The 16,199-nt window shown below is 35.2% G+C and overlaps 1 protein-coding gene across 1 annotated transcript; it reads right to left on the reverse strand.

Annotated features, from left to right (window-relative positions):
- Positions 1-9,902: 9,902 nt before the first annotated feature.
- LOC122705344 (olfactory receptor 4K2-like) lies at positions 9,903-10,862 on the reverse strand. Its single transcript, XM_043920658.1, has one exon. It carries the CDS (start codon positions 10,860-10,862, stop codon positions 9,903-9,905), a length of 960 nt encoding a protein of 319 aa, XP_043776593.1.
- Positions 10,863-16,199: the final 5,337 nt, after the last annotated feature.

The following is a 16,199-nucleotide window of genomic DNA, read 5'->3' on the forward strand; positions in this document are numbered from 1 at the left end:
CTCAGGTTTCCCTGGTGGTTCAGTAGGTGAACAATCTGCCTGCACTGCAAAAGGCCTGGGTTCGATCACTGGGTCAGGAAGATCCCCTGGAGAAGAAAATAGCAACTCATTCCAGTATTCTTGCCGGGGAAAACCCATGGACAGAGGAGCCTGGCAGGCTACAGTCCATGGGGTCGTGAAAAGTCAGACACAACTGAGCCACTAACACTTTCCTTTTCTTCCTTTAGATCATTCACCTACAAACTGTTTGTTTTCTAACCAGTAAGCTATTTTGGTGCCATGATATTTACTGTATCATTTTGTAATCAAATGGCATATTATAAACATTAAGGTCCTAAAAGATCTGAGCCATTTTCCTTATGCTTAAACACAGTATTTGACTTAAGAAATCTATAAAACAATGCTCCTTCAACTTAGTTGATATAGCTAATAACTAGAGACTTCAGAACATAGAAATAACCTAGTAATATCTATTCATTTTACTGATGATGAAACTGAGAATCAGGAAATAATTTTCCCAAGTTTGTATACCTTTAAGAAAATAGAGTCCTACCAAGAAAGTGCTTCTTCTCTTTATGTCTCTCTTCTCCTCTATCAACTGGACAACAGCTAAATTACGTTTAAGAGCAATTTGGCTATTGTCATTCTGAGAGTTATACATAGGAAAAATGTTAATGCTTAATGCTTGCAACCATTTATAGTTTGTTTTCCAACTATCCAGTTGGCTGGCATTGTCAAAATTTGCCTAATATTGTATGTAATATTATATAGCTTGGGTTTAGATAAGGACAGATATATATATCGATTGATAGATAAATAGATTGTAAAGAGTTGAATATAAAGGTAAATAAATTATTAGGTTAATGGATGGGCAAATAGATGGCTATGTGTGTATGGGTGGGTAGATGTATAGCAAGATACAGATGGATACTCACAATAATGAAGAAATGGATATACAGCTTAATATATTGACTCAAGTTTCTGTGTCTATAAATTGCAATTGTGTTACTTTTTTAAAAATTATTTGAAGTTATTGAACCTGATAGAATTCAAAAGATATCTTCTTACATATGTTTCTTATGATGAAGTAGAAACAATTTATGAATAGGATAATGTCACTGGGGAGATGGACTAATGAATTATGTTAGTGAAAAAATATTTTTAAAGCCCTGCAAATATTCTCTATGAACATTATAAATCTGTCTTCCCACCTTCTCAACTGTTAGTTATACCAAGTCTGCAAGTTGGATGAATATTCATATTTCATTCTAATCAATAGCATATGGTTGGCTAACCAGAGTAAGAAATGCTCCATTATTTTTTTTTTCTATGCCCAGGCTAATGAATTTTGTTTTCCAGTTTAGCATCCTAACATGCATACTGCTAGAATTATAGCCAATTATGAATGTCATAGGGTTCATTACATGAAACTTTGCATGTGCTCTAGAATAAGGTCCCAAGCATTAGGAATGCTACATAGAAAATTAGCCCCAAAGACAGAATCTAGATAGTTGGCATACACACCAACCTAAGGAAGTAAGAAGAAAGAATGATCCCAGTCCCCATTCTAAGCTCTCCACTGATGGGGTCTTCTCCCTCCTTGTCTCACATTTTCTGTCACCAAATAGCTTTCTGAGGTGCCTTCAATCTTTCAGTCTCATGACCATAGAGAAGAAACCTAACACTTAGTCCCAATAGTTCACTGTAAAAGATCAACCTAGCAAATGATTTCCAGAAATATTGAACCTCATATATGATTCTATCTTCACCTCCAAGAGTCATTAGCCTGATTAAAACTGTCTATGGTGTTGTTCTATAGAGTCATGAAATGTCATTTTTTGTTTCTTTTATTTAATTAACTGGATTTCCTATTGTCTATTTACTTCTATTGAGCTTAAACTATTTCACGTGTTCATTTTCAGTTAGAGTCTAATAAATAAAATCAGGAGTAAATGTATTTTGAAATGTCAAAATACTTAACATTGTTCAAAAAAATTAAATGTATATGTAAAACAAAATTGAGATTTGTGTTAGATTGGATGAGTGTCAAACAATGAGCCATCAGCACCAAATTAGTTTCTTGGTCTCAAAATCCCTTTAGATGTGTTTTTCTCCTAGCAGAAAAGCCACTGTGCCTATTAAGAAACAACACTTTATAGTGTTACTGTCAGAATTTAAGCAAATAAAATAGCATGTGAAAACAACCCAACAGAATAGAGTCTGGCACACTGGAAAAAAAGAAAAGTTAGTGTTCAAGAGGGAGAGGAATGAAAAATGGAACTAAAGACATAATCAGGATCCAGATGATTCATATCCTACTATACGCTGTAATTGTTGTATATTCCCCAACCACATTGGTTTTTCTTCTGTAACCCATTTAATGAAGGCTGTTATATTATAAGCTTTTGGGAATAAATGTTTGAGAATAAATTCATATATTTGATCTTCATAAACAGTGGAATAACAATGTCAAAATCAACATCACCATTGGGGAGACAAGTGCTAAGTGGTATACGCTTCACCCGGGATGTCCGGGTTTCTTCTGTAATCCTTCTTGCTCCCCTCCAGGTATTGTCTGACCTTAATGTAAAGACTTCACCAACTTCTGTGTCATCGCCTCAATGAACATGCACCAACATGCCATTCAGAGAGGTAGGTCTTTTCATGGTATGGGAGCTAAAGAGATTCTGGGAAATAGTTTCAAGGTGCAGGGTGATGAGGAAAGAAGAGAATAAGAAGGAAAAGGGAGCCTTCTTTCCAGAAATTGCTGGGCCAACTAACTAGTCATTGGCAAGTCAACTCACCACACAACATAACATGACATATGCGTGTCAAATAAGAAGATTCAAAGATACAGGAGAGATTGGAAAGAGACAAGGAAAACCAGGATATCTTTTCTTTTGCATCTACAACAAAGTATTCAAGCACAGACTGTATATTTTACACATTCTTTCATGTACCAAAATAAATGAAAATAAGTAAACTTCCATCAAATCACTTGATAAAACTGTAAAAAGTTCTCAAAACAGAAACTGTATAAAAATTGGCCTATTGCTTCTAGCCTTCTCTCAGTTACCCAGTGTTTCCCCATTGTCTCTGCAATATATATCTAGCATCCCAGAGTTGATAAAAAATTATAATCAATCGATCTAAGAAAGATATGGAACATTTTACCTTAGCCAAATTGAGAATTATAACCTTAATGTGTGTGTGTGTGTGTGTGTGTGTGTGTGTGAGTCACTTAGTCGTGTCTGACTCTTTGCAACCCCATGGACTGTAGCTCCAGAGAAGGCGATGGCACCCCACTCCAGTACTCTTGCCTGCAAAATCTCATGGATGGAGGAGCCTGGTAGGCTGCAGTCCATCGGGTTGATAAGAGTCAGACATGACTGAGTGACTTCACTTTCACTTTTCACTTTCATGCATTGGAGAAGGAAATGGCAACCCACTCCAGTGTTCTTGCCTGGAGAATCCCAGGGACGGCGGAGCCTGGTGGGCTGCCGTCTATGGGGTCGCACAGAGTCGGGCATGACTGAAGTGACTTAGCAGCAGAAGCAGGACTGTAGCTTGCCAGGCTCCTCTGTCCATGGAATTCTCCAGGCAAGAGTACTGGAGTGGGTTGCCATTCCCTTCTCCAGGATATCTTCCCAACCCTAGAATCAAATCCAGGTCTCCCATATAAACCCTTATAGCATCTCAGAAATCTTTGAGAACTGTTCCACTTGACCTCTATCCCATTAGAAGTCAAGGAACAGTTACATAAGCCTTTTGAGACAGTGGGCTGTACATTAAATGATACACTACTGACAATTTACACAATCCAGATCTAAGTTTCATCATGTGCGTGTGTGCTCAGTCGTGTCTGATACTTTGTGACCCCATGGACTGTAGTTCACCAGGCTCCTCTGTCCATGGGATTTCCCAGGCAAGAATACTGGAGTGGATTGCCATTTCCTTCTCCAGGGCATCTTCCTGACCCAGGGATTGAACCCACATCTCCTACGTCTGCTGCATTGGTAGATGGATTCTTTACCACTGAGCCAATGGGGAAGCCTGTGTGATCATGGCCCCTTACAAGATCAAGAAGGAATGTTATCTTTTATGGAGTTGTCCCATTGATTCCAGGGGAATATGGCTGTTTATGGTTGAGCAGGCATTTCTGCTGTTGGGGGAGGTTTGGTCCATGTGCGATGCAGATACACAACGCACAGGAGAGGAGAGTAAGGAGACCAAAGAGCAAAGAAATTTTTTTTATGTTTTTTCACAGTTTTCTTGCCTTGCCATAGAAAGTGAATTTTATCTCACACCAAGGATGGTTGGATGGCATCACGGACTCAATGGACATGAGTTTGATTAAACTCCGCAAGTTGGTGATGGACTGGGAGGCCTGGCATGCTGCAGTCCATGGAGTTGCAAAGAGTCAGTCAGAAGTGAGCGACTGAGCTGAACTGAAACTCTGGCTACTTTGTATCAACACAATCTCTTTCCACAACCACGAACATTACATCTTGTTCTCTAGAAATAGTAAAGCACATTTAGCTCCTCAGTTCCCTGGCAATTGTTTTAAATTTTTAAAAAAATATTTGGCCATTCTGTGTGGCATGTGGGATCCTAGCTCCCTTACCATGGACTGAACACACACCTCCTGCATTGAAAATGTAGAGTCTTAATTACTAGACCACCAGGGAAGTCTCCCCGCTAGGCATATTTATGCTTCTCTGCCTTTGCCTATGCTATTCCTTCCTTCTGACATACTTTCTTGCAACTTGACCTTGAAATCACAGATTCAGCACTACCTCTGCAAACCATTCTCTGACTTTGCAGGCACATTTGGACATGTTTTTTCCTAAGTCCCCATATTACTGTATATAAACTTACATCATGGCAATTATGACATTCCATTGCAATCACCTGTGTTTGTAGTAGGTACAATCTCTTCGAGGTTAGGAATTATGTCTTATTGTTTCTGTTTCCAAAGGCAAAGCACATAGACTCTAATTTTAAAAAAAAGCTAAAAGACATTTCTTGGATTATCTTTACTGAGAAAAAAGATTAGGGTGTTACCTGTTTGACAAAGGCAGAAAATCTTACTTATGATAATGCCATGTCTTCTCCGGAGACTAATGCTGAACTACTTCCACAAGAGGCCAATCCTATTCTCCTACAATCAAAGGTACACTTGGAAGAACTAACACAGCTCTTCAATGTACAGTGAAATGCAAATGGCTAAAAGCAGACTTCCACTGAAACGCAGTCAAAAGAATGAGAATCAGGACACAGAGAAAGGCATTTTTAAAAGAAGAAATATAAAAGATTTTCTGATACTTCCAATTTGGTTTAAATCCTCATGAAAGAATAGTTTGCCGGAATATCAGTGTTCCTCAGTGATTCAATAAATGCTATGCTGAGAGTAAGCCATCAAATTTCGTGGCAAAGTTGGATTATGTTAAAGTGTGAGTTAGAGCCGGAAAAACAGTTATAGGTATGGAGTGAAAAAGGTGTATTATGCATTTTAAAGTCTTCATTAAAGATCCCAAACTGCTGGGGATAATACACATGAATTGAATGACTTGGTACAAGATAAAACAGAGAGATGAACTCACCTGATCTGGAAATTCTGTTACAGTTAGAATTCTGGTCCAATGCTAGATGGCTTAAATTTGGGGTTTTTTTTGTTTTGTTTTATCTCGTTTTTAAGACAATGCATCAAGCTGTATTATCTTGTGAAATTTCTCACGATATAATTGAAACTCTAATACTTTCATCACCTGATGCGAAGAACTGACTCATTGGAAAAGACCCTGATGCTGGGAAAGATTGAGGGCAAGAGAAGGGGTAATAGAAGATGAGATAATTGGATGTCATCATTGACTCAATGGATATGAGTTTGAACAAACTCCAGGAGATAGTAAAGAACATGGAAGCCTGGAGTGCTGCACTCCGTGGGGTCACAAAGAGTCAGACATGATGTAGCAACTGCACAACAACAACAACAAATTGTATTAATTATTCTGATTTCTTTATAAACCTTTGAGGGAAGACAAAACATGGTGGGAATGCAAACATTTGCAACTTGCTAACTCTGCTTAAAGAAAAATGAGAAAACTAAGTTAGAGAGGTTAATTAAATTACCCCAAACTGAAAGCCTAGTAAGTGGTGTAGAGCTGAATTTAGGCCAGAAAATCTGGCTTTAATGATGATACTCACAATACCCACTCTAGGGGTTCCATATGTGTGTGTGTGTGTGTGTGTGTGTGTGTGTGTGTGTGTGCGCGCGCGCAATCATACTGAAATGTAGTTATCAAAATATGCTTTGAGGACACAGTTTGGGGTTTAACCAATTCCACAGGAATAGAATCTACTCCCAGAAATGCCCAAGTAGAGCTAGATATTATACTCTTCAGGGCTATCTTAATCATATGAAATGGCTAAATTTATCCCATAATTTTATGGTTCCAATTTTAACAAAGGTTTTTCCAGTAGTCATGTATAGATGTGAGAGTTGAACTTACAAAGAACCTGAGCACCGAAGAATTGATGCTTTTGAACTGTGGTGTTGGAGAAGACTCTTGAGAGTCCCTTGGACTGCAAGGAGATCCAACCAGTCCATCCTAAAGGAAATCAGTCCTGAATATTCATTGGAAGGACTGATGCTGAAGCTGAAACTCCAATACTTTGGCCACCTGATGTGAGAAACTGACTCATTGGAAAAGACCCTGATGCTGGGAAAGATTGAAAGCAGGAGGAGAAGGGAACAACCGAGGATGAGATGGTTGGATGGCATCACTAACTCGATGGACATGAGTTTGAGTAACTCGGGGAGTTGGTGATGGACAGGGAGGCTTGGCGTGCTGCAGCCCATGGGACCGCAAAGAGTTGAACACAACTGAGCAACTGAACTGAATTTTAACAATTTCCTGAAAGGTACCATATCTTCACACAAACAGTTCTGTCTTTGTAAATCTATCATATTGCTACATGAACAATTCCCTTATACTTTCATAAATCTGGACAAAGTCTTTCTATTGTTGAAACATTTAATAACATGCTATATATAAAATGAATAGATGATTGTCACCATTCATTCCCCAGTTAATATTTTAATACATCAAGGTATATATGACTATAAAGCATTTCACAACTATTTTTTGGATAAAAGTTCAAGAGATAAACATGTGAATAACATTGTATTGCTTTTTAATCATATACACTCTATTTAAAAACATTAAAAACACTCTATTTAAAAAATCAAATACACTCTATTTAAAAACAAATGCACATTGACCTATTGAACATTGTGTATTTATTATTTTTTCCCTTGCATGCAATCTTGGAATATATTTCAACTTAAAATGAATAAGAAAACCCCAAAATATAATACTTTTTTTGAAAAACATTGATGTAAAGGGACAACTTTATTTACAGAAATACATCAAAAATTAATAATTGGCACAAACCCAATATTTTAACATTAGTTAATATTAAGTTAATTGACACGTCCTATTAAAACCATGGCTTTAAGTTCAAGTAAACACAAGTATTTATATTCCAGTAACCCTGAAATTTTAATCATGTTTTAAATAACAGCAACAATAACAGTGTAATTAGTTAGTATTCATTAACCCTTTTGAGTGCTAAGCATATGTGCATGTGTTTTGATTTTCACAACATCCCAAGTGGTTAAATATACCATAAGATAAGAAATTGAGTTTTAGAAATATCAAAAATACATGCTCAGGGTTGCACAAGAAATAAACTGGTGGGACTAGAATTCAACCTCCAACAGACGGAGCCTATCTATTGCTAAATATATGTCCCTCAAAGACAGAGAAACAGATCTTTTGCTTTAATGGATCTCCAGCACCCAACAAGAGCCTTAAGCAGAGTAGATACTCAACAAATGATTATTGAACTGAAATGAAAGTTTTAGACCTGAGGTTTATATTTAGAAATAAAGATGATAATTTTTGCTAGAGAATGTCTATGAGGCAAAAGTATATTTCTGCCTTAACCATTTTTCATTTGTCTGACTTTGAAGCAAGAAGGAAGAATTTATCATTTGGTTAAAATTAACAGTATTTCAAATTAAAAATATGATTTCATACCTAGTCTCAATGCTACATTTGTCCCTAGACTGCATATTAATTAACTTCAGATATTAAATATTTGGCTTGGTTTGTGTTGAAGCATGTTGAAACATTAAAAGTCTGAAATAAATGAAAGAAATTATTAATGCCACTTCTTTCTTAGCAAGGCAGGGGCTTGTGTTTTTTTCCTGGAACTCACAAACTGTCTTAATCCATGATGACGGATTGTTTCCTGGACTCTTTTCATATATCTCAGTCAACTCAAGTATATGCAACCTATCGGTATATAGTTATTCAGAGAAATCTCAAAGTATTAGGCAATTTTATCTAGTTTATCCATGCCACACCCTTCTAGCAGTGAAAAACTGGAAAGTGTTTTATTGTTTTTCTGCTGTACATCTTAAGCTACAATATTACAGACATTCTAAAACTGAATATCAAGTTTTGTGTTTGACAAATAGTGGTTAGGCTTATACAATTGTTCTTTATATACATACTTATTAAAAATGAAGTGCATTTTAGATAGAAGTTTACCTTGGTGAGAAGAAAAAAGGAAATGACATTTTTAGAAACCATTCTGTCCATTTTCCACAAAATAGTTACAACGGGCAGTTATATTTATTACCCTCGTGTTAGAGATTAAAAAATGAATAAAGAGGTAAAGTGACTCTCTCAGGATAACACAACTAGGAAATGACAGTTTAATTCTAAGTCTCATGTATGTTTAGAGCAATGAGTTTTGCCCCTTAACAGTGATTCAACCTCTAGCTTTATGAATTCTCTAGACTTTAGATTCTTCAACTGTGAGGGAAATTTATTGACCAACTGATTTTCAGACTTTCTTGTAATAAAAAAACATATTCAACGTAATATTTAATATACCAAATTAGGAAGAATTGTGCAATATATTTCTTAAATAATTACCATCTTTCCTTCCCACAGGCTACCTTATATTGTATATCCACACTGAGACTAATAATATTTGGGGATAATTTATTTGGAAATGAAAAATTTATCATGAATTTAATAGTTTATAATTTTTTCAAACATTTAATCTTGGTATTAATAAATTCATCAGACCTATGATAGCAAGCCAGGTTTTGAAAGCCAGTCAGATTTGAGTAGTTTACGTTCCATGGTTTAAACTTTACAATTGACATTTGATTAATTATTTGCTATATCAAGTGTGATAGTGATCTATATACTTATTAAGAAAGGGTATTATTAAATCTTGTATCCTCTGAACTGTTCTCTTTTCTTCAAAGTTGACTCAGAGCTCAAACAGTTGGATCCACTGAGTCAAGATTGTTCAACAATATTTAAAAGAACTTCTTCATAATATAAATTTTCCACAAAAATATTCCAGTGCCATGAAAAGACCAGTTATGCCCAACATTCTTAAGTTCTGCCAGTAGGCAACATCAGAATACCACAACACTTTGAACCTGAGTGAGAATGTTCTGGGTTAAAAGACTAAAGAGCAATATTTTATCTCAGGCTTCTCTAAGAACCTTGATCTATGTTTATAGAATTCAGAAGTCTATGAATTCCTGAATTTATGTTCACAATTTTGATAATATGTGCATTTTTCCATAAAAATAACCTATACATTTCAACAGATTTTCAAATGGATCCATAATTGGAAAAGACTTGCAAACGTTGCACTAACATTTAGGCATGATCCTTCACATCTCTCAATTTTAACTTCTGACTTTCATGAATTTAGACTAAATGACTTGAAAGATTCTAACTTTAATTTTCTATTGTTCTGAGAACAAAACTGATGATACTAAATCTCAGATAGGAGATCTCCACTCATTGTACTGAATGTATTGGAGTAGTTTTCCCAAGATTTAAATATTGGTTACTTAGTTTCTTCTTCACAGCTGTTTTCACTTCCTGGTTTCTCAGAGTATAGACAAGTGGATTCAGAAAGGGAATAAAGATGGTGTAGAAAACAGAGAGAACTTTGTCCACCAGGAAGTCTGTGAAAGGCCACACATAGATAAATATGCAGGGCCCGAAGAACATCAACACAACTATGAAATGTGCAGTGCAGGTAGAAAAAGTCTTAGATGATCCAGTGGAGGAGTGGTCCTTGATAGTGACCAGAACAGTAATGTAGGAAGTGAGCAAAAGCAGAAAACTTACAAGGGCAATCACACCACTGGTTGAAATCATGAAGATTCCAAGAACATATATGTCTATACATGCCAGCTGGATGACCAAAGGAAGGTCACAGAAGAAACTGTCTACAACATTGGGACCACAAAAGGGTAAATAGAGGGTAAAAGCTAACTGGCTCATTGTATGCATGAAGCCCACTGTCCAAGAAGTTGCCACAAGCGCAACACATACTCTTTGGCTCATAATTGATGAATAATGGAGAGGTTTGCATATGGCAATGTACCTGTCAAAAGACATGGAGATGAGCAGCACAATTTCAGTCCCAGTGAAGAGGTGCAGAAAGAAGATCTGAGAAATGCATCCCTCAAAGGAGATGGTCTTGTGTTGAGCAAAGAAGTCCATGATCATCTTCGGAGTGGCAAAGGAAGACAGACACATGTCAATGAGAGACAGGTTGCTGAGCAGGTAGTACATGGGGGAGTGAAGGTGTGGGGTGGACAGTACCGTGAGCAAAATCAGGCAATTGCCCAACAAGGTCATTAAGTAGAAAACAGAAAACATCACAAAAAGGAAAATCTGGAACTGAGGAGAATCAGTAAGTCCAAGTAACACAAATTCAGACACTCTGGAATGGTTGAATCCCTCCATTGATCTGCAGGCTCTGGTCTATGATGACAAAATGGTACACAACGACAGAGTTAGAAAATGAGATACTTCTACAATTACATAGGAAGGAGTTATGATATCAGTTAATAATTAACTAGAACATTGATTACCTAAAATCTAACTACTATCTCAGTAAATATTTTTCTTTTTGGAACCACATTACAATCTATATCAGATATCACTACAAATGGAAAACTTCTTGATTTGATCACCATCAAGTACATGCTGGATTATACTCATCACACACCTATACAAAAATATTCTTTTCTGAATACTGGCTAAGGAGTTACATAATCCATACTTACAGAGGAAGATTACACTAAGTGATTGTGTTCTACTTAACAAGTAAGGTAAATAAAAATTTTAATGGGGTGAAACTCTCAAAGTTTTCTGTTAAACCAAAAGATGAAATTTATGTTTGACCCACTATTGTTAAACACTGGATGTAAATAACAGTTTAACGTAGTGATTTCAGGAAGCCTATTTCTTATCCTATGAGGATGATAAATGATTTTTCCTCTAAGTAAACTTCTGTTTTCTCAGCTATGAAAAATTGCAGTTTCTTTCTAATGTCATTCATACATTTTCAAATTGTTTTGCTAGGATTGATAAGTACTGTTTTAACTATTAATATATGAATGATTAATTTCTTAATTCTGTAAAATTACAGATGATCAAAATGTATACCTATAACATATGAGCTATTCTCAAGTTTTTTATGTTATGGTCTCATAGAAACATTTTTTTTAAAGGAAGAGAAAACACCTCCTTTATTTATTCATGTGTTACTTGAACAAAGCTAATTTTTTTAGACTAGAAAAAGAATAAAGAAAAATTCTAGGCCAAATCCAGGAAATATATGGATACAAGATGAGTATCAAGGATTTTGTAGTAATAGCATGTAAGATCCTCAAAGCCAAACAAAGCAAGCAAATGAAAAAACCCACATTGATGATGGTATGTCAAAGTAATACCACAGGCAACTGAAAGGGAAAAAAAGGATTATTTAAAGACTCAAACTCATTTTTCAAAATTGAATTTTTGATTTACAGCAGATTGGAAATTCTACAAATATCTCCTATGACCTTGTTTTCCCATATTGGAAGAAAACCTGGCTTCATCCTCATTTACTTGCAAATATTCAAGTTATCCTGTCAGTGTTGATAAATATTTTAGATTTGTCAGAGAACAATATTCCAGAAATCTGAAAACTGAACTATGGGAAAGTCGTTAAGAGGGTTAAAGTGTTCTTAACCTGCTGTGTGACCTTGCTCATACCTTAGTAGCCTCTTTAAGATTTGACCTCTTTACCTATGAGAATTCAATTAGATAGTCTTTATAAAGTATTAAGCATATGTCCTGGGCAACATTCAATAATTCTTTAGTTTTCAAAATTCAATACTGCTCAGAAATAATCAGCTTGTTTTATTTCATGAATAGTAATAATAATAATTTCAGTAAAAATATTATCTTAGTATCAATTCAGCAAGTTAGAAAAAGATATGGGCTTCCAAAATCATTTCATCTTTTTGAGGTTAAATTATTTCCTATAAAAATTATCTAAGTATCTTGATATATTAAAGACTTTAAAATTTCTCAGTCTCAGATATTTGAATATTTCTATTTCCCTGATTTAATGATGCAATTAGTCATGAAAACACAAAAATTATTATACTTAATTTAGATTTATATACACACATAATGAATATGTTATATATTAATTTCCTGGGAAATCCCATGGACAGAGGAGCCTGATGGGCTATAGTCCATGGGGTCTCAAAGAGTTGGAAATGACTGAAGCGACTAACACACACATACATACACATTGTAAGTAAATAAACCGTTGTCAGTTTTTTTCCTCCTTTCATGTTCAGAAGGAACTCTAAAGGCCTCTCTAACACCTGATAAATTGAGTCACCCATCTTTATGTCTTCATATATATATGTATATGTATATATATGTGTGTGTGTGTGTGTGTATTTCCTTTACTACTCTTAATTTTTACTTATACAGTTATTAAATGAAAATTGTCTGCTACCTGAGGAACACGAGTTACAATTGCTTCTCCAGGTCCTTATATTATTTCTGACTTTTAATCTACCATCTGTGCATCAGAAACCAAAAATACCATATCCTACAAGATTCACAAGCCTGCTGAATCACCATAGTCCTTCGTAAGGATGAGAAGCCTAGAAATGTGTATATATATTTTCTCCAGTCTTGCTATAAAAGCCACTAAAAATCAGAAACATCTAGGAAGATCACAGATTAGGTACTACAATGTGCTTGCAGTGGGAGTTATTAAAATGTTGAGCTGACTTTTCCCAAAGTTGCAAGAAAAGCTGTGGAGTGTATCTTTGCTCTTTAGTGTGGACTGACATTCATGATGAAGCAGTTTTCATTAGAGAAAAAGCACAACTGGGACTGGTCTTTAGAAGACCTCTGAGCAATCATTTAAGGAGCAAATATTGCTCCTTTAATTACAGAAATATTCTCACCTCTATGCCCCAGTGTTCAATATCCCAATGTTGGAAAATCTTTTGAACTAAGGCACATTGTCACCCGCATACTCTTGCTTACTTGAAGAATCATATAAAGAAAGAATCCTGCATTAAAGTTTCTGACAGGACATTGAAAATTAGTACAGGCTAATAATTTAATGATAGCTGCTACTCAGATGGATGAAATCTGGGGAAGGAAAAGTTGGAAAGTTCAAAGTAACTGGAAGAAGTGAAGGCAGGTACTGTGCAATAGCTTAGAAGAATGGTGTAAGAAATAAATTACACAAATAAACGTAAAGCATTCTGCAGAATGCCTGGCACAGAGAAAATGATGAATAAAACATGGTACTAAGAATAGCAGAGGTGATTATAATTATTAACATTATTTTTTGAAATGTTTATGACATAGAAATCAGGATGATACTAGCTGTGGAATCTCAACCCTAAACTATAACTGAGGGTCTGGCTATATTTACTTGAATGTGAATCATTCATCTGTAGTTTGCTCTCCAAACACAACCTTCTTTGCAAATTTCTTCAGTGTTTGAACGGTTCACAATTACTATAGCTGGTCTACATTCTTCATAAGACTAGCAATAGAGCCCAAGAGAATCTTCCCTAGCTGACCACATTCCTTGCACTCTTTGAAATACAAAAAAAAAAAAAAGAAGAAGAAGAAGAAGAAGAAGAAACTTTGTTTTAAAGACATTTTTGTTCTATTTCTGTTCTGTAAAAAGAAATAAAGAAAATGACTTATGACTTTAAAAAAAAAAAGCCAACCAACATAACAGTTGCAAAGATTTCAGTAAATCCAAAATGTTTGCCCTGGTTTAAAACAAAAAAAAAAAGTGTATATAATTATTACTGGCTTTATCCTGGAAAAGATAAGAGGATTAACAGAAAAAATAATAGAAATGAAAAGTAGTTTAGGGCTTCCCAGATGGCGCTAGTGGTAAAAAAAAAAAAAAAAACCCACCTGCCAATGCAGGAGATGTGAGAGACAAGGGTTCTATCCCTGAATCGGGAAGATCCCCTGGAGAAGGGTATGGCAACCCACTCCAGTATTCTTACCTGGAGAATCTGATCGACAGAGGAGCCTGGCAGGCTATATATAGTTCATCGAGTCACAAAGAGTCAGACACGACTGAAGAGCTTTAGCATGCATGCTGAAAGAGCACTGATGGAGTTTGAGGACCTAATGAGCTTTCTGTATCTTGGTTTTTTTGGTGATTACATGGATCTATATATGTTAAAATTCATAGAACTGCATACCAAAAGGAACAGACCCAATTTTACTTTAAATCACTTGTAAAGAAGAATTTTGAAAAGCAAAACCAAATAATTCTGTACAGTGACTAGTTACAAAATAAAGAAAACCAATATCTTTCTTATAAAACAATTACTTGTTAAAGTATATCATTAAAAAAGAGTCTGTTTAGATGAGCAATAGGATATATAAGGTAAATAGGGATAATATTAATCAGAAATTCATCTCTATTGCAAGAGCTTGTGTTATTAGAAGGAGAAACTCAATACTCTTTAGTACATAAATTCCAATAAACTCTAAGTTTCTTTGACTTAAAATTATTCAGAATTTTTCTAGAGGTAAATCAGGTGAAGGTAGTCAGGCAGTAGAAATAGTATTTCTAATATGCAAAGTACTATAAAATGATGATATTTAAATAACATAGAAAGAGCATGGAGTACAGCAAATTAATGTAAAGGATCTGAGAGTATAAAAAATAGATAGAGACCTGAATATATACAAGAATTTATAACATCATAAGCTTTACAGTATTATAACCTTTCTTGACAAAAGAGACTTTATATTTTACCTCAATTTTTAGAAAATATTTTAAGGAAAAAATACATTTAATTAATAGATGTTGATGGCAACACATTGAAGGCTATAATAAATAAGATACTTTTGTTTTTTTCAAATAGTAAATCTGTAAAAGAAAGTGAGTCCTACTCTTAGAAACAGCAAAGAAATAATAAATCAAAAGAATTTCACTATATATCCAAATTTATACTTTGTGACCTAGTAGTTGTACTTCTAGAAATCTATTCCCAGAATATGCTCCATAAGAGTGAAAAGTAGTATTTAAAAATATTTTTATATAAAGTCAATATGTAATAGCAAAATTCTAAATACACAAATGTAGAAGATTATTTAAATAAATAATAGCAAATGGTAATTGAATAATTCACAGTTATTTGAGTTCAATTCAGTTCAGTTCAGTTCAGTTGCTCAGTCATGTCCAACTCTTTGCGACCTCATGAACTGCAGCACGCCAGGCCTCGCTGTCCATTACCAACTCCCGGAGTTTACCCAAACTCATGTCCATTGAGTCAGTGATGCCATCCAACCATCTCATCCTCTGTCATCCCCTTCTCCCGCCCTCAATCTTTCCCAGCATCAGGGTCTTTTCAAAAGAGTCAGCTCTTCGCATCAGGTGGCCAAAGTATTGGAGCTTCAGCTTCAACATCAGTCCTTCCAATGAACACCCACGACTGATCTCTTTTAGGATGGACTGGCTGGATCTCCTTGCAGTCCAAGGTACTCTCAAGAGTCTTCTCCAACACCACAGTTCAAAAGTATCAATTCTCCTATGCTCAGCTTTCTTTCTTTTTTTTTTTAGGAAACTCATTTTTTAAATGTTTATTTCATAGTTCATAAAAAAAAGTTTATATGTACAAGACTCAAATAGCAAAGCAGCTATTTAATCACAAATGGACAAGACAGTAGTCATTCAGACTACTGCGGAAGCATATTTAATGCATGCCCTTCAATGTTAGGCATAAATAATTCAAACTA

Source organism: Cervus elaphus, chromosome 12 (genome assembly GCF_910594005.1).
Source record: "Cervus elaphus chromosome 12, mCerEla1.1, whole genome shotgun sequence".
Taxonomy (NCBI): Eukaryota; Metazoa; Chordata; class Mammalia; order Artiodactyla; family Cervidae; genus Cervus; species Cervus elaphus.

Bases quoted from the DNA above. Each gene is read 5' to 3' on its own strand.
- LOC122705344 (XM_043920658.1), bottom strand. From the start codon at position 10,862: ATGGAGGGATTCAACCATTCCAGAGTGTCTGAATTTGTGTTACTTGGA.